This window comes from Hyperoodon ampullatus, assembly GCF_949752795.1.
Source record: "Hyperoodon ampullatus genome assembly, chromosome: 15".
Lineage (NCBI taxonomy): Eukaryota > Metazoa > Chordata > Mammalia > Artiodactyla > Ziphiidae > Hyperoodon > Hyperoodon ampullatus.
In genome coordinates, this window is record NC_136928.1 from 69,387,213 (window position 1) to 69,413,518 (window position 26,306).

The window sequence follows — 26,306 nt, forward strand, 5'->3', positions numbered from 1 at the left end:
ACCTTGGAGACCACAGACACTTCATGGGGACGTGGAGAAAGAGAATCATTGAAGGAAACTGTATTCGTTTCCTATTGCTGCCGTAATAAATCACCACAATTTAGTGGCCTAAAACAACACAAATTTATTACCTTGCAGTTCTGGAGATCAGAAGTCTAAAATGGGTCTGCAGGGTTGCATTCCTTCTGGACGCTTCCAGAGAAGCATCTGTTTCCTTGACCTTTCTAGCTTCCAGAAGCCACCTACATCCTTTGGCTCCTGGCCCCCTTCCTCCATCTTCATGGCCATCAGAGGAGCATCTTCAAATCTCTTCCTCTCTGTCTCTCATCTTCTGTTTGACTCTGATCCTCCTGCTTCCCTCTTTTTTTTTTTTTTTTTCTTTTTTTTTGTGGTACGCGGGCCTCTCACTGCTGTGGCCTCTCCCATTGCGGAGCACAGGCTCCGGACGCACAGGCTCAGTGGCCATGGCTCGTGGGCCCAGCCGCTCCGTGGCATGTGGGATCTTCCTGGACTGGGGTATGAACCCGTGTCCCCTGCACTGGCAGGCGGACTTTCAACCACTGCGCCACCAGGGAAGCCCGAAAGAGCAATTTTTAAAAATTCAGGTAAAGTTCACAAAACATAAAGTGAACCCTTTTACAGTGCACAATTCAGTGGCATTCAATACATTCACAATGTTTTGCAACTAAAGCAAAACCCCAAAAGGAAACCCACTTCTTAGTCATTAATCAGTCACTTTCCATTCCTCTCCCTCCCAGACCCTGGCAAACACTAATCTGCTTTCTGTCTTTATGGATTCACCTATTCTGGATATCTCATCTAAATGGAAATATAACATGTGACCTTCTGGGTTGTTTCCACCTTTTGGCTATTGTGAGCAGTGCTGCTATGAACGTTGGTGTACAAGTATTTATTTGAGTAACCATTTTCCGTTCTTTTTGGTATATATCTAGAGAGAATTGCTGAGTCATATGGTAATTCTATATGTTTAACTTTCAGAGGAACCACTAAACTGTTTTCCGCAGTGTCTACACCATTTTACATCTCCGCTAGCAACGTACAAGTGTTCCAATTTCTACACATCCTCACCAACATGTCATTTTATAGGATTTTAAAAAATATAGCCATCCTGGTGGGTGCGAAGAGGTATCCACTGTGGGGTTTTTTTTTGACTTGCATTTCCTTAACGATTAGTGATGCTGAGCATCATTTCATGTGCTTGTTGGTCATTTGTGTATCTTCTTCTTGAATGTCTATTCAAGCCCTTTGCCCACTTTAATTGGGTGTTCTTTTTGCTGTTGAGCTGTAAGAGTTTTTCGTATATTCTGGTTACTGGACCCTTATCAGATATACAATTTGTAAATATTTTCTCCCATTTGGTGGTTGTCTTTTCACTTTCCTGACAGTGTCCTTTGATGCACAAAAGTTTTTAATTTTGAAGAAGTCAAATTATCTATATTTTCTTTTGTTCCTTTTGTTTATATTGTCATAATTAAGAATCCATTGCCAAATTCAAGATCATAAAGATACACCCCTATATTTCTTCTAAGAGCTCTATAGGTTTAGCTCTTATATTTAGGTCTTTAATCTATTTTGAGTTAATTTTTATATATGTTGTGAGGTAGGGATGAAAGTACAAACTTTAAATCCATGATCTTTCATAATAATTTTATTATTTACACTAGGCTAATATAGTAGATTGTTTATGTAAAGGACCTCGGTATTCTCAGATTTAATATTTTCAGTTTATCCTCACAGAGTGACCTCAGAAGGTCAGGGCACATGGTCCTTGCACTGTCCCTGAGACACACATTTGGACCTCTCAGGCAGTAAGGCAGGTATGCAGAAGCAAATCCCTAAGCAAATAATTGAGCTTAGTAGGCTCTGGCCCCCCCTCATCTCCTGACTTTCCTGGTCCCTCACTGTCATCCCAAGTTCAGAAAGCATCACTTAAATTTAAAAAATTATACTTTACTGCATATGATGTGCAGGAATGGTATTAGCAAAACCAGACTCTTTGCTGACAAGTTTTACCATAGCTTCAATCCTTGGGGTGGTCAAGTACAAGCCGGATAAAGATCCATTAAGGATGAAGAAAGAAAGAGAGAGAAGGTCCCAGGCTTAGAGAGCTGGGAAGAGCATCTGGTTGAGGGACACCGCTAGCAAAGCCTGCCTCTGAAGCTGAACTCTGAATCTATTGCAATTATCTGACTCAACTTACTTATAATCACCTCTCCTTACATAATCTCCATTGTCTGCAGTACGGTAATCATTAGTCAACTGCTTTCTTGCTAATACTGTGATTCACTGTGATGGCGAATCTAGGAATTTGCAGGATTCTGAATTTTCAAGGCTGTAGCTAACAAAATGCCCACCCTAGGCCAGGCTGTGCTGTAGGGAATGCTAGAGCTGGCAGCCACATGCTTCTATGTCTCCCCCGCTGACCCCTGGGGAGATACCCTCTGGATGCATTGATGACTGGTTTAGTTTCCATGTACATGTTCTCTTCTAGACTATAGTTATCTCAAACAGGGCAAGTGAAACAGTAACTGAAGCTGTTGCCAGGGCAACATGACAAAAGAATTTACCCTCAGCTACTGTATATGTAATTTGTCAAAGGCAGCTGGCTCACAGAGAGAGGAAAGAGGGGAAAAGGTTGTTAGTTTTGGTCTTTGCAAGAAGAGTTGAAAGACTATCTTCTGGTTAAATCAACTTAAATAGAACAGGAAAGCAGCTGTGACCTGTGCAATAAACATTCAGAAAAGTCAGGTTGGGAAGGCTAAGAAGACAAACCTTAAACTTTTTTTTTTTTTTTTTCCTGGTGATATTTGTAAAATAGTTGCATGTCAGGGCTTTTAACACCAAGCTGCTTGAAGACCTGGAGCTGAAAGTATTCCCTAAAGGGGAAGGAATAGAGAGAGAGCAAGAAATGGAAGAGAACCACCGGGATATTCAAGTATGTTACATACATACAAAGCTGAGAGTTCTTGACACATCTGATACCTCTTCTCTCCCCAAACCATAAGCCCTCACGATAGCAGCCACTTGTACTGAGACCAGTTACATTACAAAGCTTGGACTGAGTTCAATCCGCTCAGGGTATCAATGAGAAGCCAGGCTCATGAAAGATAACCCGCTCGAGGTTACCCAGCTAGGAAAGGGCAGAACTAAGCCAGAAGCCCTGTTTCCTGCTTCCCTGTGATCTGCCTACTTATCTGATCCCTCTGTCCTGTGAACATCCGTTTATTCTGTCTTCGAAAGAAGCACAACCTGGACAGCTTTCAAAGTATGCCCCGTGGAGTCAGGGGCCAAGCTCTGAGGGCACTGGGCACCCCCTTCTCTCAGAGAAATACCTCCCTTTCTATTTTTACATCTATTGGGGCCTCACCTAAACTTATTTAAGGGAAAAATCATTTTTAAAAGTCAGAAACCAAATAGGAATGGACCAAAACAATGTTGACCCAGAGGTTCTACACCCCCTCCCCACCATTCCCACTTCCAAAGCCCTCTTGGGGCTCCTTACCGAGTTGGTGCCAAGGATCTGCAGGTTGGGCTTCTCCGACTCAAGCAGCTTGGCCACCATCTTGAGGAAACTCTCCACGAAGAGGTTGATGCTCTGGCAGTGACAGGCCATGAGCAGCTGGTCCAGCGCCTCCATGGCGATGCACACGTACCTGGGGAAAAGCAGGACCATTGCCATCACTTAGCCTCACGCCTGTTCCGCCCTCACTGCATGACTGGGGCAATCTAGATGGCAGTGCAGTGACCACCTGGGCAGCATCCAGCGAATGCAGCTCTTCCCCAGGTTGTTGATGACTGGACAGTTGTTCCAACAAGTGCTCACTCCAGCCCAGCCCTGAGAAGCAGAATGAAGCAGAGCTGGAAGGGAGCCTAGAGATGGATTCATCCAGCCCCTTATTTTACACATGAAGAACATGAGGACAGACAAGGTAAACCATTTCATGAGGAAATACAAGCAGAAAGAATTGATGCCCAGAAGAGCAGCTTCTGGACTCAAACCCAGTGAGGTCAGAGAATTACTCAGTCAAAGTCAAGACATGATTGTTGACACTGCCCTCGTCAGTGCATGGATGTAAGGATGAAGAAGTCCTTTCACTTAAGGAGCCTAGAGTGGGAGGGATAAGATAAATACACAGATATCTCCTCTAAAGGGAAAATAAGAAATGTTACCAAAATAATGACATCCCACGAGGGTTCCAAAGAAGGAAAGAGGCTCTAGTGGGGAGGAAGCAAAGAACTTAATGAAGAAAGTTTATGAAGAATCTGAAATGGGCCTGAGGACCAGCCAACTGCAAATGTTAAGGAACATAAAATTGCAATTTTTGTAGCTGAAGACCTCAGAAGTTCTATAATGAAGTACCACTCAGACAATATGGTTGACAGTGTTACCATGTTTGGATGACACTCAGCTTGCCCAGGGAGCATTTTTACCTCATGGAGAATAAGATAGACACAGAATGAAAATTCTTTTCTCCTTATGAAGAAGGTGCTCTGTGTCAATTCTAAGTCTCTAACCACTTAATTATTCTAAAGACCAAAACCCGGGCTTCCCTGGTGGTGCAGTGGTTGAGAGTCCGCCTGCCGATGCAGGGGACATGGGTTCGTGCCCCGGTCCGGGAAGATCCCACATGCCGCGGAGCGGCTGGGCCCGTGAGCCATGGCCGCTGAGCCTGCGCGTCCGGAGCCTGTGCTCCGCAACGGGAGAGGCCACAACAGTGAGGGGCCCGCGTATAGCAAAAAAAAAAAAAGCAAGGCAGACATTCATAGAAAAAGGTTATCTTTTAACTTCTAATAAGGGAGACTCTGCAAAACTATTCTGGTTGAAATCTTTACAGTTTTCATTAAGGAGTTAGGTGTCTCCCCTGGAGTCTATTTTTGCCCTTTTCACTAGTCATTTAGAAGTTTAGCTGAGCTGTGGCTGCTCACTGGGAACATTTCCCAGCCTCTCCTGCTGCTAGGTGAGGCCACGTGACTTACATGTTGCCATTAAAATGAGAGGGGGTGATGTGAGCCATGTCAGCATTGCTTGCTTAAAAGACAGGATTGTCCTCCGGGTCCTCTCTTCCCTCTTCCTGCTGGCTGCAGAGTGGCAGCAAATGGATGGCCAGAGGTGAAAGCCCCGGATGACCTCATGGAACAGAGCCCACCAACCCAGACTGGACTATTGCATGAGAGAGAAAAAATATTTCCATATTGCTGGAGCCACTGTATTTTCAAGTCTCTTTATACCCTAAATAACACAAGTGTCTGATAATCAGGTTTAGGAGTGCTTTAGAAACTTGAGGGCACAAATAAAAGTGAAGCTTGAGCAATCCAAAGCAACTCAAGTGACTGCCCTCACAGGAAAGAGAAGTAAGGGCTGAACATGACTCCATCCTGCAAGAGGGGAGATCAGGCAGACTCCATGTACTCAGAGTGTGGCTCATGTGCCCATTACAGGGTGGTGACCCCTCTACTCATACAGCCATGTGGAACACAGGAAGTACTTCCTGATACAAACAAAATGCAGGCAAGGTAGAGTGAGAAGAGAACTCCAAACCTACCTGGGTGCTAAGGAGTCAGGCTGATGCCTCTAAGTCAAAGCAAGTAGCAAAAGGCCTCTCTTTAAGAAGCTGCCTAGAGGGACTTCCCTGGTGGTCCAGTGGTTAAGAATCCGCCTTCCAATGCAGGGCACACTGGTTCGATCCCTGGTCGGGTAACTAAGATCCCATGTACTGCAGGCAACTAAGCCCTCACGCTGCAACTACTGAGCTCATGCGCCACAACAAAAAACCCAGTGTGCCACAACTAAGACCCGAAGCAGCCAAAAAAAAAAATACAAATTAAAAAAAAAAAAAAAAAAGAAGCTGCCTAGTGTCAGGTTTATATGCGGTGTATATAATAGGGGATGAATTAAAAGATTTATTCTTTATGTTTTGATCCAAATCATATCTCTTTGAAGGTTAGGCAGATAGTACAAAACTCTTGATTAGCTAGTCTTTGTTTTAAAACAGAGTTTGGTTAAATAAAAAGAATGCACAGGAAGCATGACTATAGGATGATTTTTGAAGATACTACAAAACCACAACACAAAGCTCCACAAAGCTCTCGTGGCAGCCACTCAGTTTCAGACATTGTGCATCTGAACTGCCTCACACATAAGCCAGCTTTGCAAATCCACGTGTATAAAAGTAACAGCAGTCATGACGTTTTCTAAATGTCCTTTTTTAAAGACATCAGTCACCATTTTTTCAGTACCCTTGCCCTAACTTCTTTACCAAGCAACCATAAGTAAAACAGCCTCTCTACTCTGAAATTTTCCTTCTCACTTTTGTAAAATGTTTATTTCTTTTATCTATATGAACTGAGTCAGCTATTATTATTGTTTAATATTATTAAATTAAAATATTATTAAATATCATTAAATAGCTGTCTCTGGGCACATTCACAAATGGATTTGGTCATGCTCTTATCTACAGAGTGTCTTTCAAATACAAAGGCAGGGCTTCCCTGGTGGCACAGTGGTTGAGAGTCCGCCTGCCAATGCAGGGGACACGGGTTTGTGCCCCGGTCCGGGAGGATCCCGCATGCTGCGGAGCAGCTGGGCCCGTGAGCCAAGGCCGCTAAGCCTGCGCGTACGGAGCCTGTGCTCCGCAACGGGAGAGGCCCCAATAGTGAGAGGCCCGTGTACCGCAAAAAAAAAAAAAAAAAGGCAGCATTGGGTGTTTGGGCTCGTTTGGTGAACTGGAGCCACGTTCCTCCTGCTCTGGAGGGCCCGCCAGTCCTCGATTGCCTTGCCCTTCACAGGATGCCACAGCCACAGTTCAGGATACCTGTCGTGCCTTGCAGACCCAGGCCTGGCATGTCCCGGGTCCACTGTATAGGCCGTGAAGCAGACTGATTCCTGCAGGGTTGGGGAAGCAGCCTGGGCTGGGGCCCTTCCAAAGGGACAGGTTTTCCCTGCGGAGAAACCTGGACACATTCTGGCAACAAAACATGGCGGATGGGAAATGGGAGCAGGCAGCATGGAATTCTCTTCTTCTATGAATCATCCCAGCATCCTTCTGCATGAAGGGTTTCACCATTATTTTATAGAGTTTAAATGAGGGAAAGGAAGGGGCGGGGTGGGGTTTGGCAAGAGAAGAAACCAGAAGGCCTCCCAAACCCCAGAGCTTAGATTGCTGCTTTTCCCTTTCCTGTAAAAAAATTCCCAGAAAATCCTGATAAGGAAAACCATCCTTTGCTAGCCAGAAAAAAAAAAAAAATTGGCTACTGACCAGGAGAGGAAATTTTGATGGAAAGTGAAAATTATGGTAGAAGTGACACAGAAAAGTAAAGAGGTTTAAGGCCTAGTTCTCTGAATACACACTCCTTCAATCCCCATCTTTGATCCCAACACTAAGGATGGAAGGATTATAATTGCGAACTTGAACTTTTCAAAGTATCTTATTAGAAGATCAGAAGTCAATGGGCTTTGGAACCTCCTGCTCGCTGCATTGGTCCTATCTTATCATAACCTTCCTGGGTACATCTTATCCATTAAGTCTATACTTTCAAAGGGAATAGAGCACGGGCTTCTCAGGGTAATGTCCACCTAACAGGACTGGGGCCAAATAGGTTAGTCTCAGCAGAGATCTGTTCTGGGCTTGGTATCCTGAAAGGAGTCCAGTGTAGTAATAGGTCTGAGAAACTGGCCTGACTGGGTAGTTGGAACAGGATGGGGGAGAAAGGAGCTGGTGAGGACTAGCCCACCACAGGGGCCCAACGCAGAGGTAAGAGCAGGGCATGGACCACAGCAGCAGGTGATGACCAAGGATCTTGGATCTACTAGTAGGGCTTCCCAGTAGGTGAAGTAGGCAGAACTCAAGGAATCTGGGATGGATTGGGGTTCACAGGCAGCAGCTGAGGTCAGGAGAGGCTACTCAGCAGGTTATAACAACAGGAACTTAGGGTCATGGGCCAACCAGAGCAGAAGGTGAGTTATAACAAGTGAGGAAAATACACAGGGGGCCTGCTGCTTAGGAGTGAGGCAGGAAATGCCTTGAATTGAATTCCAGAACAGGCAGCTGCTTCTGCTTGAACACCTTTCACTCAGTCAGGAGTGGGCTTAGGAGCTTCTAGGAAAGGAGGAACTGGCAGTCAAAGTCTGCGAACCAGACTTGGTTGGAGAGGAAAGCAGATCTAGGGTCAGAGATGGGAACCAGCACACAGAGAGAGGGGGCAGCTTTAGCAGGGCCAGTCATTGCCCAAGAATCACTCAAAGAACCTTGACAAAGAACCTCTTATTCTGGGCAGTCTGAATGTACTTAGTCATGTCCCCGCTGCTGGACAGAAACTTCTGGGTTTTAGGAGCCAGAAGTAGGGGTTGACCTCAGCCAAGGGAGGGAAGGATGAACTCCTCATCTAGTAGGAATCTGTGACATCTCTGTCTGAAGGGTCAGCTCCATCCTCCAACCAGGTTCAGGGTCCTTCTGGGGACAGTGTATCTCTTGGGAGCCCCACCAGCTCAGCTCCAGGGTCAGGCTCCTCAGGGAGTAGCCCACCCCTCTTTGGCATGGGCATCTCCATCCTCCAGGCACTGGGGAACCTGACAGATTCTAATGTGGCCTTCTGGATGTGGTCATTGTTCCATGGTCATTGTCAGCTGACCCTGAATCTCACCCAGCACTGCCGTTGCCTCCCTTGCTCTCCAGTTTCTAGGGGTGTTCTAGCAGCTGGGCTGAACTGGAAGGAGAAGAATATGAAGAATTCTCACTTTTTGCTGCTCTGCACATCACTGCCCATTATGGCCCACACTGAGGAGCAATACCTTGAAAGTCGTGTCTTATCCTCTCTCTGCCCACATTTGGTTATCACCCTTGATGCCAAACACATACGGGCAGAGGAGGGTGGATCTGCCTCTGGGTCCAACACCCAAGGTTCACATCCACATGGTCAAACCATAAACACAGACACCTGCATGGTGGTAGGGAGACAGCTCCTCAGACTGTCTGCAGGTAAATATTTCACTCTTCCAAACCTGCCATCAGTGATTAGGACAATGATGATGAATGTGGCATTGGGTAAGGAAAGACGGGGAGGGAGAGGAGAGAGAACAGGAGAACAGATCTAACAGATTTTTCTTCTCCAAATGTTTATGATTAGAGCCCCCAGTGAGGCCGTCAAGGCTTTAAATACTTAGATGCTGCAATGGCTATTTTTAACAGAACGATACCAATTTTGAGTCGCAGTTCTAAGGGCAGTGGAATGTTTCTAAGTGGCTCTGCTGGCTACAGGACATTTTTACTGAGAGAACCATCACTGCAGAGAGGGCAGGAAAAATTAGTATTAAATGTTTAATGGTATTGCTTGCATATTAGTTTCAGGTTCAGTCTAGGATAAAGTCATTTTTACTTGCTTGAGCCTGCTTTATAATATGTCAAGGCGACTTATATAATCAGCATGTTCATTATATTCATGCCCTTTTTACTGAGCATGTAACCTAATTTTATTATAGAAAGGGATCATAGAAATGAATTGTTTCTGGTCTTGCTTTTATACCGGGGATAGCTTGATGTAAGCGTGGCTGGTGGGTCCTGTGGAGGTGTGGACCTCTATACACTGTCAGCACAATGCAGATCTTTACACTCTGGTTCTCACTCCACCTTCCTCACCAGGAGGAAGGGACCTTGGAGGGTGATGGGGCTGATGGATGGTAGTAGGGGGGGAAAGAGGGTCCAGGGGAGAGATCACTGCAAAGGCTCAGAGGCCAGAAAGCCAGGGGGGATCGTCAGCTAGTCCATCTGGAATGGGTTTAGAGCAGCTGTGGCAGGTGGGGCTGGGTTAAAGGCAAGTTGGGGGCAGGTAGTGGAGGAGCCCAGAAATCAAGCTGAGACCTTGGATTGTACGCTAAAGAAGCCAGGAAAGTATAGCTTGGTCTGTGTTTTGAAGATCATAGTGTTGATCTGGAAGAGCCAGTACAGGAAAGATGGGAAGGAGGGAGACCATTTTCAAGGCCACTGCCATAATCTGGAGCTTGCATCAGGAGAAAGGTAGGAGCAGAGGAAAGTAGAGGATGGACATAAAAGGCTTCATAGAGAACAGAACCAATGGGACTTAGGAACAACTGCCCTAGATGTACCCTTCCCTTTGCTCCAACAGCCGTGCCACCAGCGACATCTTAGAGCTCTCTTTACGTCCAGCCCCACTCCAGATTGTGGCATGACGGTAGCATAACAAACATGGTAGGTCCTGCCGTTGACTTTTGTCAGTGAGGAAGTAATACATGCTCAATAGAGAATATTTAGGAAACTCAAAAATGAAGATAGAAACCAAAAACCCCAGCCACATTGTTCACAAAATATTAAGAGTACTCAATATTTTGGCATATTTATTTTTACTGTATTTTCCAGGCATTGAGATTTGTTATTGTTTTTAACTTGATTTAAATACTGTGTATATAAGTATGTATTCTATTTTCCATTTACTGATGGCATTTTCCATATTATATGGAAAATATGTTTATAAACACCATTTTTATTGACTAGGTAGCATTTCCTGAAGCGATAAACACCATAATTTACTATTCTCCTCTAGTTGGGCATTTAAGTTACTTCCATCTTTTCAATATTATAAAAATTATCATAATGAACATCTCTGTGTATAAAGTTAGATTATATATAAGATTGATATGGTGGGATAGATGAATAGAAATGGAATTACTGGATCAAAGGGCATGTGTTTTTGAAGCTCTTGACATATATTTCAAAATTACTTTCTAGAAAGCTTCAACAAATTTGTACTCATTCTAGAAAAGTATGAAAATGCCTCTCATTTTGCCATCCCTGGGTTAACACTGGAAATTATATATATTTTTAAAAAAACAATTTGATAAGTGAAGGTGGTATCTTAGTATTTCAATCTACATATTTGGCTGTTTAATCTATTGATCAGGAACTTCCCTAGTGGCACAGTGGTTAAGAATCCACCTGCCAATGCAGGCGACATGGGTTCGAGCCCTGGTCTGGGAAGGTCCCACATCCAGTGGAGCAACTAAGCCCGTGCGCCACAAGCCCACGTGCCACAACGAGCCTGCGCTCTAGAGCTTGTGAGCCACAACTACTGAGCCCACATGCCACAATTACTGAAGCCTGTGCGCCTAGAGCCTGTGCTCCACAATAGAAGAAGCCACCGCAATGAGAAGCCCGCATACTGCAACAAAGAGTAACCCCCGCTCGCCACAACTAGAGAAACCCCGCGCGCAGCAACGAAGACCCCATACAGACAAAAATAAATAAAATTAATTAATAAAAAAAATCTATTGATCAGTCATTTTCTTTAAGATTCCTCCCTCTTCTAAAGGCAGCAAGTCCTTCCCTCCTAGAAGATAGATAAATACTTCACTTAAGTGTATTTTTTTTTAAATCAAGTTATAGAAAATTTTTTAAAAATATTTATTTATTTATTTGGCTGCGTTGGGTCTTTGCTGCGGCACTCGGGATCTTCGTTGTGCCATGTGGGATTTTTTGTTGCGGCGCGTGGGCTTCTCTCTAGTTGTGGCGCGCGGGTTCCAGACTGCTTGGCCTCTGTAGTTTGCAGCACGCCGGCTCTCTAGTTGAGGCGCATGAGCTCAGTAGTTGTGGCACACGGGCTTAGTTGCCCTGCGGCATGTGGGATCTTAGTTTCCCCACCAGGGATCGAACCTGCGTCTCCTGCATTGGAAGGCAGATTCTTTACCACTGGACCACCAGGGAAGTCCCTAAGGGTTTTTTTTTTTTTTTTTTTTTTTTTGCGGTACGCGGGCCTCTCACTGTTGTGGCCTCTCCCGTTGCGGAGCACAGGCTCCAGACGCGCAGGCTCCAGACGCGCAGGCTCAGCGGCCATGGCTCGCGGGCCCAGCCGCTCCATGGCATGTGGGATCTTCCCAGACCGGGGCACGAACCTGTGTCCCCTGCATCGGCAGGCAGACTCTCAACCACTGTGCCACCAGGGAAGCACCCTCCTTGCTTTTTAAGAGAGTAAGCTGAATGAGGCAGGGTGTGTTTGGTGAGAGTAACGACACATTCTGGGTTCAATGGTGTGTGAGGGCTTCTGGATAGAGACATGGGGGTAAATGGAGGCTAACAGAGGTGCTCCTAGGAAGCCAACACCCCCTTCTTCCCAAATCTTGGCAACAGCATCACATTTTACCCTTTGGAAAAGCACAGGGAACCCAGTCCTCACTCCCAGTCCCCATTTTCTCAGGCTGTTCAACAATCCAGTCTATTATCATTTCTTAAAAGGACCCTGGGACTTCCCTGGTGGCGCAGTGGTTAAGAGTCCTCCTGCCAATGCAGGAGACACAGGTTCCATCCCTGGTCCGGGAAGATTCCACATGCCGCAGAGCACCTAAGCCCGTGCGCCACAACTACTGAGCCTGCGCTCTAGAGCCCGCGAGCCACAACTCCTGAGCCCCTGTGCCACAACTACTGAAGCCTATGCACCTAGAGCCTGCGTTCCGAAACAAGAGAAGCCATCACAATGCGAAGCTCGCGCACCGCAACGAAAAGTAGCCCCTGCTCGCAGCAACTAGAGAAAGCCCATGCACAGCAACGAAGACCCAATGCAGCCAAAAATAAATAAATAAAAGGACCCTATGTTTTGCCCTGAAAATATATAGTTTCTGCAAATCTCTCTCCACCCTCCCATACTACTTACCCATATCGATGACGACCCACGTCACGGATGAGCCTCTCAGAGAGGTAGGCGCCAATGCGATCGAGCTTTTCTGGAGCTGACAGGGCGTAGAAGGTCAGCTTCTCCATGTTGGTCTTCACCAGGCCATCCTGTAAAGGACAGGTCATCCTCACTGTGGCCATGAGATGGCTAGAAGAGTTCAAGTCTAAAGGTAAATGGTCATTCAACTTAATCATCATTTACCAGAGTGCCTATAATGTATGCGACACACACATGTGGGTTTTGGGGATCTAGAGATGATTAAAACATAGACCCTAAAAAAAAACAAAAAAAAACAGAAAAGCATAGACCCTGCTCTTCAGGAACTCACAGCTTCACCCAAAGTGTGCTAGCTATAAGCAAAAATAGTCAGTGATATAAATGTACATATGTGTGTGCATGTGTACACTATATGTATTTACATATGTATATGTGTATGTACATGAAGGTATTTATGTATGTGTTTATATGTGTGTATATGAATGGATGACAAGTCTTCAATGAAAGCAATGCAGAATTAAAACGTATTGGATATCCAACATCGAGAAGTGAACAGGAAGAAGGCAGCTCTGCAGCTTTCAGGGAATTGTCCAGAGGATGCTGGAAATGTGACCCTCCACTGCCTATCAAGAAGAGGTCATTGATTTCCAAAGAAGAAGTCAAGTACATCAGACCCTTTCCGAAACCACATAACCCATAATGAAGCCTGACCGTAGAGTGGCAGCTTGGAAACCAAGAAGCCAGGTGTCCCCTGTGCCCACTTGACACCTGGCAGGTACCAGAGGGAGCGTGGAGAGGACACGAGCTCCAGAGCCAAAACCCAAGAAGGGAAATGCTCACACCTGACAACAGGGAAATAGTACCATTCAGAGTTAGCGGCTCAAGGAACTATCACCCAGAGAGACATGAGTGAAGAAAGTGCTCAGCAGTGGCCAGAAGCACCGAGCACACCGAGACCCACTTCCAGAGCCCTCTACGGATCCTGCCTGCAGAGGGGTCCAAAGCTCCTCAGCCTTCAGGCTCCCAGCTGCCTCTGGTCACCGACGGGGCCGTGGCCAAGGTTTCAGTGTGTCTGAGTGAGCCCTGGGGCCTGCCCTCCCTCGGAGCAGCCCCCAGGGCCCTGGATGGGGTAAGGTGGTGAGAGGTGTGCTGGCGGCAGGAGACGAGACCCACCTCGGGATCCTCAGGGAAGATGTTGTCCACCAGCCTTTTGTACCTGGGGCGCAGGGCACCGCAGCAGCCACATACACCTGCAACGGCAACGAGAAACACCGGGGAGCTAAGCCTCCTGGTTAGGCTGAGGGGACCAGGTTGGGCGGTTTGTGAGAAACCAGACCCAGGCTGCAAACAGAAGGGTCCCTCCCTTAGAGCGCCAGGGCCTCGGTCCTTCCCACTGCTTCCCCAGCCCCAGCTCCACTCCAAGATGTCTGCCTTTTCCACTGGGTGTCTTTGCTTGGAAATCAGGCATAGGTGCCAGCAGACCAGCACCTGTTCAGGAAGCCAGGCCATAGAACACACACATGTGTGCGTGCGTGTGTACACACACACATGCACACACACGCACGCACACACATCCCACCCCCCCACTCACATACCCACTCACACCCACACCCACATACTCCCACACACACTCACACACTCCCCCCCCCACACCCCCACACACACACTCTCACACACACACTCCCACACACCCTCTCACACCCACAAACACTCCCACACTCCCCCCCCACACTCCCACACACCCTCACACCCCCCCACACACACTCACTGTCACATACACTCACACACTCCCCCCACCCCCCACACAACCACACACTCCCACACTCCTACACACCCACTCACACCCACACACACTCACTGTCACAGACCCGCACACACACACCCCCACAACCACACACACTCCCACACACGCCCACTCACACCCCCACACACACTCACCCTCTTTCTCTCTCTCTCTCACACACACACACACACACACACACACACTCTCTGTCTCTCTGTCTCTGGGAGAAGACTATAAAACTGTCTCCTGCAGCCCAAGACTCTTCCCCAGTGTCCTGGAAGATGGACACAGCTTGGAAGAGCGGTTGCCGCACCTACCCTGCCCCCTCGCTTGATCCCCGCTTCTTTTCTACTCTGGTCCTCAATCTCCTTTACCATCCTCTCTCCTGGGGCCATTGCCATTATAGAATGTTATGTGAAACTATGATAAATTAACACTGACATTAATTATTAACATTTGAAAATGCATCTTTAATGCAGCGTGACTGCGGTGTTTGAAAGCCTTGGTGTTTCAGAGTTGGAGGGCTTCGGGGGGCCACCCAGTCGGTGGTTCTCACCACTAGCCCTCCCCCACCCCAGGAGGTTCTCACCAGTCTGAGGCAAAATGAAAAAAACCTAAGAATAATGTACTACGTTTTCAGAAAGCTGAAGACTGACATGAGCTCCTTCTTTGTATTTTGGTGCTGTGAAACGACAGTGTTAGGAAATCAGTGATAATAAAACAAACCTTGGGAAAATAAAAAGCTGATGAGTCTAGGTCCCACCGTAAAAAAGTTTCAGTTGGAACCACTGATCTCCTCCCTTCCTCCTGACGCAGACGCCTCCCCTGGCACATCCCAGCCACACCCTCCCTGCATTGGGGAGGGGAGAGGATGGCAGGGAAGGGCCTGGGAAAGTCCCCCCCCCCAAAAAAAATAATTGCCCCTCATTCTACCAATTAAAGCTTAAATCTGTTTGTACAAATGCTTTGCTTGAAATGTAAATGTGCCCTGGAAGGATCAAGCCTATGGGTCATTCAGAAAAGAATGAATTACTTTAGTGGGAATTACTTAAATCACACAAAGAGCCACAAAGAGCTTTACAGCGGCGAGCACGGCGGCTCTCGGGGACCAGGATGGGGAGGGCATGAGGGCGGCACCACCAAGAGGAGAAAGGAACCGCGATCTGGGCTCCAGGGGAGACTCGGTTGTTAGGGGATGGGCGTGTCCTTGGAGAAGCCAAGGGGCACCCTGAGGACAGGATATCAGATTTGCAATATTCAGGGACTACTGGGTCCCTGTGTGCCCTCAGCCTCCCACCCACCCCGGGCACAGGGAGAATTGTGGACCTAGTCCTCGGCTGCAAACCGGACTCTGGGTTCGGTCTCTCTGGGCTGGGCTGGCACTGGCGTCTTCCCATCTCCTCCCTGCCTCTGCCTGGGAGAAGGTGTCCGGGCTCCAGCTGGCTGGCATCCAGGGCTATTTCTTGTGACAGGACAGCTCCCTGGGGCCCCTGGCCCCAAGGCCCAGGATTTAAACCTGCCCTCCTGCCCTCTCTCTGCCCACTGCGGCTGTCGGCACGCTCCTTCCCAGGATGCCCAGTGGCACGTGCCCTACACGCTCCCTAAAACAGGAACACCGGCCCTTTGCATTTTAAGGGAGTGAGAACTAGAGACAGTGAGAAATTAGGGCCCCCAAACCCCACTGTCAGTCCCTTCTTCAACCCCTTCTGAAGGGCCCGCGAGCTGGGACCTGCCCTGGACAGAGAACAAGCTCATGGTTGTTAGAAGCCCCAACTTGTCGAGAAAGCACAAGCCCATTTTGGGTACTCAGGGTAGAAACCTCTGGGCAGGGGCTCCCCATCCCAGCACAGAGGCCACGACGCAGGGCCTCTGTGGGAACCCATCGCATTCGAGGCCCGGGCGTTCTCCTGCCTGTGGGGAGAGGCGAGAAGGCCAGAGAACAAGAGATGGGAGCAGGTGCCCCTATCAGCAGAGCTGCACTGCTTTCGGGTGCTTCCTGACCTACACCCTGGCGGTTCCTTCTAGTCTGTTCTTTCTTTCCAACCTCCTCAGACCCTTGGAGGGCAGGGGCTGGGGAGGCAGAGTGGGCAGCAGCATGGGTTTCAAACCAAATCCTGGCACTGCTGCTTCCTAGCTGTGTGGTGTTGGGCAGGTAATGACATTCTGTGTGTGTGGTGTCCTGGGCTTAGCACACGGGGCTGCTGTGAGGCCACAGCGAATTTATGCAGCAAAGCACTCAGAGCAGGGCCGGCCTACTAGCACCCAGTGCAGGTCCCCACCAGCAGCTCTCCCCTCTGCATTCCCCAGCCCAGGGCAGCTGAGCCCTTCCCGAACTGCTAGCTGGTCGGTGCTGGTTGGTACATCTTAGTGTGGCTTCCCCACTGACCACTTACTCAGCTATGGTGAGCAAGGTCAAGGGGCAGCTGAAGGCCTAAGAAGGAAGAATCCCAGAACGTTCCCAGAAGATCAAACTTCACTAGCCTGTGGGTCTGAAATGATCATCTGACCTCAACCTCCAGTCACTGCCTGGCCACCTTCTCAAAGCCAGCATCCCTGAACTTTCCTGCCTCAGCATCAGCTCCACGAACCTCAATGCAAATGTGACATGTTACCAGCTCACACAACAGACTGGAGTCAAATGCTGTCGACAGATAAAGCAAGAGGCTCCCTGGAGAGAACCCATAGGACTGGACATTGGAGGGTTGCCAGGAGAGTAGGTATAGTGGGTGACTAACAAGCATTCGTCAGAAAAAGGGTCTGTGGACAAATAAATCTATGAAACCTTGCACACCAAATCCTCCATTTCAGATTTGCAGGCAAATAAGCTTATTAAAGCCTCTGAAGAGTCATAAGGTAAAGAAATCTATTTAAATTTGTTCAAATCAACATCTCCCCATTTTTCACTGTTATAAATAGCAGCATGATGAATACTTTTAATATTCTTTTTTCAAGGCATATGTATTGGCTGCTGTGTGGGAACAGAAAGGTATATACTACTATAAATGGAGTACATTGGAAACTGCTAATTTTAGAGTTTAAAAAGTCCTGGGTTCAAGTCCTGGTTCTACCATTTGATCTTTGAGACTCAGTTTCCTCATCAATATAATAAGAGGAGATTTTCCCTAAGGTACAATTCTATGATTGAAGTCCCAGACCATTTGCAATAGAATCTGGAAAGGGAGAAATCACCTTGAGCTCTGCTGGTTGGGGGAAGGCTTCCCAGGAGAGGAAGGACAAGAAGACGTGGGGCAGGATTCACAGAGGGGAAAAGGACAGTGGGTACTTTATTCTTTATGTGCCAGACACAGTGCTAAAATACTTTACAAGCATCAACTCATTTAACCCTTACAACAACTCCATGGGGTAGGTATTGTTTTTATCCCCATTTTACAGATGTGGAAGCTGAGGCACCAAAAGGTTAAGTTACCTGCCTAGAGCCACACAGCTAATAAGTGGCAGGATTTGAACCCCCAAATCTACCTCTAGGGGCTACGATGTTCTTAAGTACTATACCAGGGAAGGGATGCATTAGCTAGGGAACTAGGGAAGGCTTACACAGAAAGGGAAAGACCACTAGGGCAGTGCATCTTGAGGGAAACCACAATATGTCAACCCCAAATGTGCCTCTTGGACATAAAAACTGTCTTGAGCTGAAGGCAATTAAGTGGCAGCAAAAGGCAGAAACGGCTCCCCCTTTTCTGCCTAAAGAGGGGAAATAAATGCTCCTTTTACTGGAGACAGACTTTAAGAAGTCACCAGAGGAATCTGCAAACAAACCTTGTTAAGCTAACCCTTATCTTCCTAGTTATTTCCTCACCATTCACTACCCATAGCCCAAACCCCTTTGTCTGGTCAGTTCTTCAGAAATGTATTGTTTCTTTGTCTAAAAGGTATAAAATCTTCCTGCTCTGGTTACTTCTTTGGGTCTTCATTCTCTTGTGAAGGCTCCCAGGCACCTGTAAAAATTCAGTCAAATTTATATGCTTTTCTCCTGTTAATCTGTCTTTGTCAGTTTAATTTTCAGACCCAGCCAGGCACTCTCAGAGGGTCAAAGAAAACTTTTTCCTCCTCTATAATTTCAAACTGTAAAGTGCACACTCATCATTTGGGGATCTTATTAAAATGCAGATTCTGCTTCAGCAGAGCAGGGGTGGGGCCTGAGACTCTGCATTCCCACCAGACTCCAGGTGATGCTGATGGCCGTGGCCAGCGACCACACTTTGAGTCTGCAAGCCACCAGAGCACAGTGGCTAAGAATTTGGGCTCTGGAGTCAGACAGGCTTAGGTTGACATCCTAGCTCTTCCAATTTCTTATTGTTTGATCTTGAATAAGTTACTTCACCTAAACCCACGTTTCCTCATATGAAAAATGAAGATGATAATGGTTCCTTCTCAGAGGGCTGTGGTGAGGATTAAACGATAACATCTCCCTGGCTCCTTTTTCCTTTCTAACTCCCTTGAAGGAAAGATACAGAGGACCAGGCAGGGGCCAGACTGAGGACAGCCTTGAACAACAGGCTGAAGAGTTTAGGCTTTGCCTACATTAACTGAGAGCTCTGGGAGCCTCCTGAGCAGTGGGTGACATCAAAGATCAGTCCAGTCTTACCCCTAGGTAAGACAAGAATAAAGACACAGACCTACTAGAGAATGGACTTGAGGATATGGGGAGGGGGAAGGGTAAGCTGGGACAAAGCGAGAGAGAGGCATGGACATATATACACTACCAAATGTAAGGTAGATAGCTAGTGGGAAGCAGCCACATAGCACAGGGAGATCAGCTCCGTGCTTTGTGACCGCCTGGAGGGGTGGGATAGGGAGGGTGGGAGGGAGGGAGACGCAAGAGGGAAGAGATATGGGAACATATGTATATGTATAACTGAATCACTTTGTTGTACAGCAGAAACTAACACACCATTGTAAAGCAATTATACTCCAATAAAGATGTAAAAAATAAATAAATAAAGTAATTATTGATATGTAAAAAAAAAAAAAAGATCAGTCCAGAGGTGGCATGCAAGATGGGATTGGACACAGAGATTTAAGGCAGAGATGTGTGAGCGAATCGCCCCAGGTCAGGGGCAAATACCTGCACTGAGTGATGATGTCAGGATGGGAGAGCAAAGGGCAGAGTCAGCGAGACTTGAGGAGCTCTGTGAGGAGGACCAGGAGGAAGGTACAGAAGATGACTGTGGGCTTCCCGGTCCAGCGACCAGACGCCACAACCCCCTTGACTGAAATGGAGAAGAGAGGGGTAGCTGGGGCTGGGGGGAGTGGGGACGTCTAGGTGGGATCATCCAGGGAGCTGTGAGGAGGGCTCAGACTCATGGGAGAGAGCGGGGCTGGAGCTGTGAGGGTCACTGGCCCTCACTGACCGCTGGTGTGTGAGAGAGGACCCGACTGCTCAGGGGAAAGGGGCAGAGCCCCGGAGGACGGCTGCCTTGTCCACTCCCTCTGCCACGTCCTTCCTGTTTTCCCCACCCACTACTTTTCTGTAAAGCCTTTCACCTTTCTTTTCCTCATTTCTCTGCCCATTCCCTAAGGCCCTCCAAGCTAAGGCATTTGGGGACTTCATGCTGCTCACACCGATCCTGAAACAGGAGGGAAGGGGGCAGGGCACAACCTTTGAAAGAATGACATAGCCCAAGGACATGACATAAATGGATTAGAACTAAGTGGGTCCAAGGTGGTGGACAAGTCGACTTCCACTAGACCCTGAGCCTCAGTATACGCTCACTGTACTACATCAGCAAGCTAAATGACACACCCACAGGCGCCATGACAGTTCTAAGGCGACAATAAGGATCAAAAAGTGGGCGGTGGCCCAATTCCTGGAAATTCCCGCCCCCTCCCCAAAATAGCTGGAATACTCCTCCCACTTATTAGCCTATGAAATTACCCACCCCTATAAAAACTGACAACCCCATACCCTGGCGCCTTTCTCGCCTTCTGAGATGGCCCACGCTCTGTCTGTGGAGTGTGCTTCTCTCTAAATAAATCCACTTCTGACCTATCACTTTGTCTCTCACTGAATTCTTTCTGCGATGAGACATCAAGAACCTGAGCTTCATTAAGTCCTGAAACCAGGTGTGTGATCTCAGTTGGAAGACTGTGGGTTTTGGCTGGGTTCGAGTCCCTGCCACCTGGGTTCAAGTCCCAATCACGATTTTGGCCAGGTTTGAGTCCCAGCACATGGGTTCAAGTCCCAATCTGAGGTGCACGGTTTCAATCCCAGAAACATGCCCTTATGGGCACACCCCCCACCCCCTGCTAAAATTCAAAGTCCCCTGTCTGATTATCTAATTCACGAGATGCTAGTAGCTGATCAATAGTCTTCCAGAGGGTATATGCATTAAGGCTTAAAGGCTTAAAAAAATAATCTCTAATAGTTGAACCTTGGAGACATTTGGGTAGGGAGGGTGTTTTATATGAGGAAACCAGTATACAAGTGTCTACAAACTGTTCTGATATGTAGAGCTCTGGAGTTTGTTTGCTTGTGTTTTAACCCTTTCACACCCAGTTTTAAGGAAAATAAGGTAGGGAAGCAAAGTTAATAGGCTTGTTTGGGGGGTTGGGGAAAGTATAGAAAAAGTTAACAGTTTTTTGTCTGCTTTTAAGCACTCACAGTAACTTTCAAAAGAGAATGGGGTAGACAACTATGAAGCCATATAGCTGACCATGTCCTGATTAAAGGAAAGAAACACAAGAAAGGATCATTGGGGAAAATAACCTAAAGCTATTTACCATCTTATCTGCTCGACTTTAAAAAGGGACCGATCATATGACTAAAGAGATTTTTTTGGAATCTCAGCCAGAAGTCAGAAAAGCTCCACACTTCCTGCATAGGTAATCAAAGCAGCAAATAAAGGTCTCCTCTCTGATAAGGCAAAGAGCCAGAAGGCTTTGTCAGGAGCCCCCAGCCTCTGGGTGCCAAAGTAGTTCAGGAGGTGACAGAAACCCACAGGCACCCCTAGAAAGCTTCCAACCAGAAAAAGGTGAATTCAAAGTAACAACAACCAGGCCAGGGGGTAAAAAAAAAACAAAGAATAGAAGACATTTAAAAAGAAATTGAAAACAGTTCCTTGTTACGAGAGATTAAGTCATATATTTTCATGTATTTCTTTAGTCTTGCTTCTAATGGTGTTTATTCTTAATGTTTGTACATAGAAGTATATGGAGTTCAACTCGCCATTTGCCTGTAAGAGAACCTTTTAAATTATGAGTCATTTTATTTCTAAGAGAGAAACACTCTCTACCAGGGCCCTCTCTCACTCTCTGGGGATCATGTCTGGCATATCCAACCACTGATGCCAGAAGTAAATTTAATAAGGATCCTCTTCTGTCACTAGGACTTGTCTTACCTAATATTTTTATACTTATTTTAAGAAAGAGAGGGAAACGTGATATGGCCAATTTCACTAGTATGTATGCAGCTGCTCTGGTTACTAAAAAATCCTATCAGCGGGATTAACAGAGTGTCCAATGACACTCAGTGGCTTCCTCCAACTTCAAAACTCTAAGAATGGTTAGACCTGCACCAGTGGCCCATCCTGCCATCTCCTGATAGTTCATCTGCCCCAGCCTCAGGGGCCTCCTTATACCATCCTGCCTCAGGGCCCTTGCACTTAATATTCCCCATCTGGAATGTTCCTCTCTGTATCCTCCAGGCTCCCATGCTCATTTCCCTAAAGCATCTGCCCAAATGTCACCTAACTGCGGAGAACTTCCCTGACCATCATTCTCCTTTAATTTTCTATCCCTGATCTATTCCTCTTCGTAGCACTTTTTACCAACTGACATACTTCGTATGTGTCCACACTCTGTCTCCCCCATTCAAAGGTAAGTTTCTGGAGAGCAGGAGCTGTGCCTGTTTGTCCTGGCCTATCCCAGAACCTGAACAGGGTCTAACCTGTGGCAAGGAGGAGGGAGAAATAGTCATACACATCTGTTGAATGAAGAAAGAGTGTGTGATTGGGAGGAAAGCGATCATGAATTTCAAAGTCAGTAAGAGGGTGACAGGCATTTAGCAAAAGGTCTCTCTCTGGGTGCTTGCAGGACATTCTCCTAGGAGGACTCGGGGAACGTTTCTATTGGAGAACTGTTGGCTCCAATTCCTGAAACCTGCCCGGGATTCTGAGGTTGCTGCCACCTGCGGCTAGGAGCCAGCCTCACTGGGGCCAATCCCCCTCAGGGTGTGTGTGGGGGAGGGGGACTTTGGGCAGTGGGTAGCCTGGAATCAGGGTTCCTTCTGCCCTGCCCCTCCCTCCCTCTGGCCCCCTGCCTCCTGGCCCCCAACCCCCTAAGCCCCGTTTGCTGTCTCCTGGCTTGGCCTGTGGCTAGTCCTGCATCTCCGACAAGGGGCCAGAGGTGATCCTCTGTGATTCTGGTGCACGGCCAGGATAAGAAGCACTGGCCCAGCTCTTTGCCTGGCAGCAGGTGATGGCAGATCTGACAACTGCTGGCAGCCTCCGTGGACTCTGGACCGCTCACTCGGCAGCAACTGTGTCTTCACACTTCCTGCACGCTGCAGCCCTGTCTCTCCTTTGCTCTGCTTGCCTGATCCTATTTTCTCGACTAATCTGTCCACTTGATCAGAGCTACCCACTACCTGGGGTGACTGGAGGTCTGAAACAAGCAAAAACTCTCAAACACTAAACACATCATGCTTTTCAACATCTAGGCCACTTCCCCCAAATTCCCTATTTCTAACCCAGCATCACCTGCCAGGCCCCCTGAGATATAATATTAGTTCCTTTAGATTCCTTCCTCTCTTTATCACTGATCCAGCCTCTGTCATGCTGATCTTTAATAACTAAAAAATCCACGGTTTACCACCTCCTCTGTGCAAAGCACTAGGCCAAGCAACTTTATAAATATTTTGTATGTATAATACTCAAAACAAAACACTAAGGTTTGTACTATTATTCTTATTTTATAAAGAAGCAGCATCAGAGAGGTCAGATGCCCTGCCCAAAGTCACACAGCATGTGCCTTTCTGCAGTGAGGCTCCCCTAATTCTCTCATCACTTTCCCCAAAATACAGCCTCAACAATTTCTCAGGTTCATCTTGTGCTCTCTTTGCCACAGCTACCATACTAGAACCCCTCCCTTACACCTGATATCCAGTCCTTGTAAATGCCACTCGGCCAGTCTCCTTGCTTCAATTCACTCTCTAGGTAGTTTTGAAGCAAATCTTTGCTTGATTTAGTTTGCTTCACAGCTAAGCCGTTTGTGTGGCTCGCCATTACACTACACGTCCACCCTTCCACTTGGCATTCAACAAAGGATGCCCTGTAAAAGTGGGGGTCGTTCCGTCTTCATGTCCTTCCTCCTGGCACAGCTCTTGTCCAGCAGCCAGAAGCCACATCAGAGTCCAGCTGTGAGAAGGGCTGGGTGGTCTGAGGAGCAGACTGGGGGAGCCATCCAGCCACCGAGAGCCCCACAGCTGCGGAGGAAAGGATGTTGAGGTGACAGGGACAGGGCAAAAACTGGAGACGGTAAAGGAGCAGGAAAGTCAGAGTCACGGTCCTGGGGGTCTTGAAGTCATCACACTGCAGGGGGCGGGGGGCGCTGGCAGACCCCAGCACGTGCTGAGTCTTCATTAATAACATCCAACTCTAGGCATTACTTGCCCTCTGCCAGCTAACTTCTGTATACCCCTTGTACCATATTATCTTACCCAATCTTCTACCACTGCTTGCTCAGGCTGTTATTTCAGTGAAAGGTATTTTCTCCCCCCCAGATAAACTGTAAATTCCTTGGGTCTCATTTTCTTCTAACCTCAGTACAGTATTTGGAGCCCAGCAGGACTCGAGGAAAACTGTCATGACATGTGATGCCTTTGATCAGCGTGAGGTCCAGGGAAGTCACCTCCTCTCCTAGACCTTGGTTTCCTTTTTATAAACATCAATGCCATTATTCCCATTCACCAAGAAAAATGCCTTTTTGCTTAAAATAGTTCATATTTATTTTCTCAGCTTTACAATCCCCTTGTAAAGGCAAGGGCTGGACTTGCTCGTCCCTACCAAAGCAAACTGAATTCTTTTTAAACAATTTACAATAAAATTTAACCCAAGGCTAATGGCACTGACACTCCTTTCAACTGAATTGGAGGAAACAGAACAAAGTTCAGAGAGAAAGGGGCGTTAGGTTCAAGTACCTCCCGTGAGGACCAGGTCTTGTGTCCAGCTGATGTGAACTGAACTTCAGCACTTTGTACAGTACTCGCTGGGTGGGGTGGGGAAGAGGAAAAAGTTTAAATATATAGGTTCTGCCATCAAAGAACTTACTCTCTAGTTGGGGACATGAGACCCACCCACATTTAAAGTTGATGATGTGTCGCAATGAGACTAAGAAGTCCATAAAGCTGAAGAAAATCTCTGGGAGTTTGATGAGTCCAGGAAGGCTTCCTGGAAGAGGCAAAACCTGAGCTGGATCTCTATGGGTGGAAAGAGCTGGTAAGAACTGGTGAACCTATGAAAGGAAAAGTCAACAGGACTTCAAAGGGAAAAACTTTAAGAAAACCATAAAGTTTCCCTTTTCTCTTTTTCCCTTTTTCCTTATTTCTGATTTTAAAAGGAGTACATGCTCATGTGTATACGAGTATAAAACAGGAAAAAATAAAAATGAATGTAAGCATCACTTATAATCGCATGATTTGTGATTATTAACCTTATAATGTATTTCTTCTGGTTTTTGTTTCTGTGTTTATACATATTTTGAAAATGTGCACATAAAATTGGGATCATACAGTATAGCATTAAAACCTATGTTCTTCTTATATTGTGAGCACCTACTGTCTCACTGAATATTTTTCAGAACCTCATTTTAATGGCTACTTACTATTCCATCTTTTGACAAGACCCCGATTTATTTAATCATTTTCCATTGCTGTTTCCAATTTTTCATTATTCTGAATGATGCCGTGATTTGCCCTGGATAATTAAAGCCAGGAATCGTACAGGCAGAGCCTGGTCTGGTTTTATCGGTGATAAGGAAATCAAATGGCGCCATGTGGCTGTGGGGACAGTAGTGCAGTGGAGGGGACATCTGTAGGGCCAGGACCCATCTGTCATTGTCCAGGGAAGATTCGGGATTGAAAGACCAAGAGGAGGTGCTGACACAAATGTGTTTGGGGAACGAGGCAGAGTCCGAGTTTCCAGATAGATTTTATTGGAAGTGGAATTAAACAGTAGCTGAATTCTCCGTGGGGAGACAGTTTGGACCAGACTGTGTCTGAATTCACAGACAACCAGTAGCTGTCAGTAGCCTGACCTTTTGGAACTCCCTCACTTCCAATACGCTCACTGCTTTCCGGCCAATCTTGGCTAATCTGATTGCCACCTTAATTGAGGGTGGGGATTGAAAAACAGAGAAATGTGTCCAATTGATTTAATGTCAGTGCTTCTATTCTTTACTAACTGTAAGCTGCCCTGGGCTTAGGTATCACACTTCCAGCGAGTAATAGGTAAAAATAAACAGAATGTTTTTCCATTCCTTGTCTCTTGGAAACACTAACTGCAGGAAAAATGTATCCCAACTGTTTTCAGGAACCAGACAGCCTGACTTCCAACCTCAGTTCCAGCTCTCACAGCTGTGCAAACTTAGGCAAGGTTTCAAGGTCTCTGCGACTCGGGCTACTCATCTGCAAAATGGGAACAACAGAACCTACTTCATAGGGTTGTGGTGAAGACTTGATAAGTTAACACAGGTGAGTTCTTAGAACTGTTCCTGGCATATAATAAGCACTCAAAAAATATTAGCTGTTATCATCATCGATATTACTATGATAACTGTTATTAAAATCTCTTCCCTAACTTAGGAGAGAGAAGGC

General features: G+C 46.9%; 1 protein-coding gene across 1 annotated transcript in view; it reads right to left on the reverse strand.

Annotated features, from left to right (window-relative positions):
• Positions 1–26,306, reverse strand: part of EFR3B (EFR3 homolog B) — a gene marked incomplete at its 3' end in the record, with an annotated part of 84,811 nt that overhangs the window by 33,225 nt on the left and 25,280 nt on the right. Inside the window, exons 2-4 of the mRNA XM_079720758.1 lie at positions 13,867–13,943; positions 12,676–12,803; positions 3,524–3,674 (exon numbers count right to left, since the gene is read on the reverse strand). Coding sequence (XP_079576884.1) covers positions 3,524–3,674; positions 12,676–12,803; positions 13,867–13,943 — 356 coding nt within the window. The remainder of the gene's footprint in view (positions 1–3,523; positions 3,675–12,675; positions 12,804–13,866; positions 13,944–26,306) is intronic.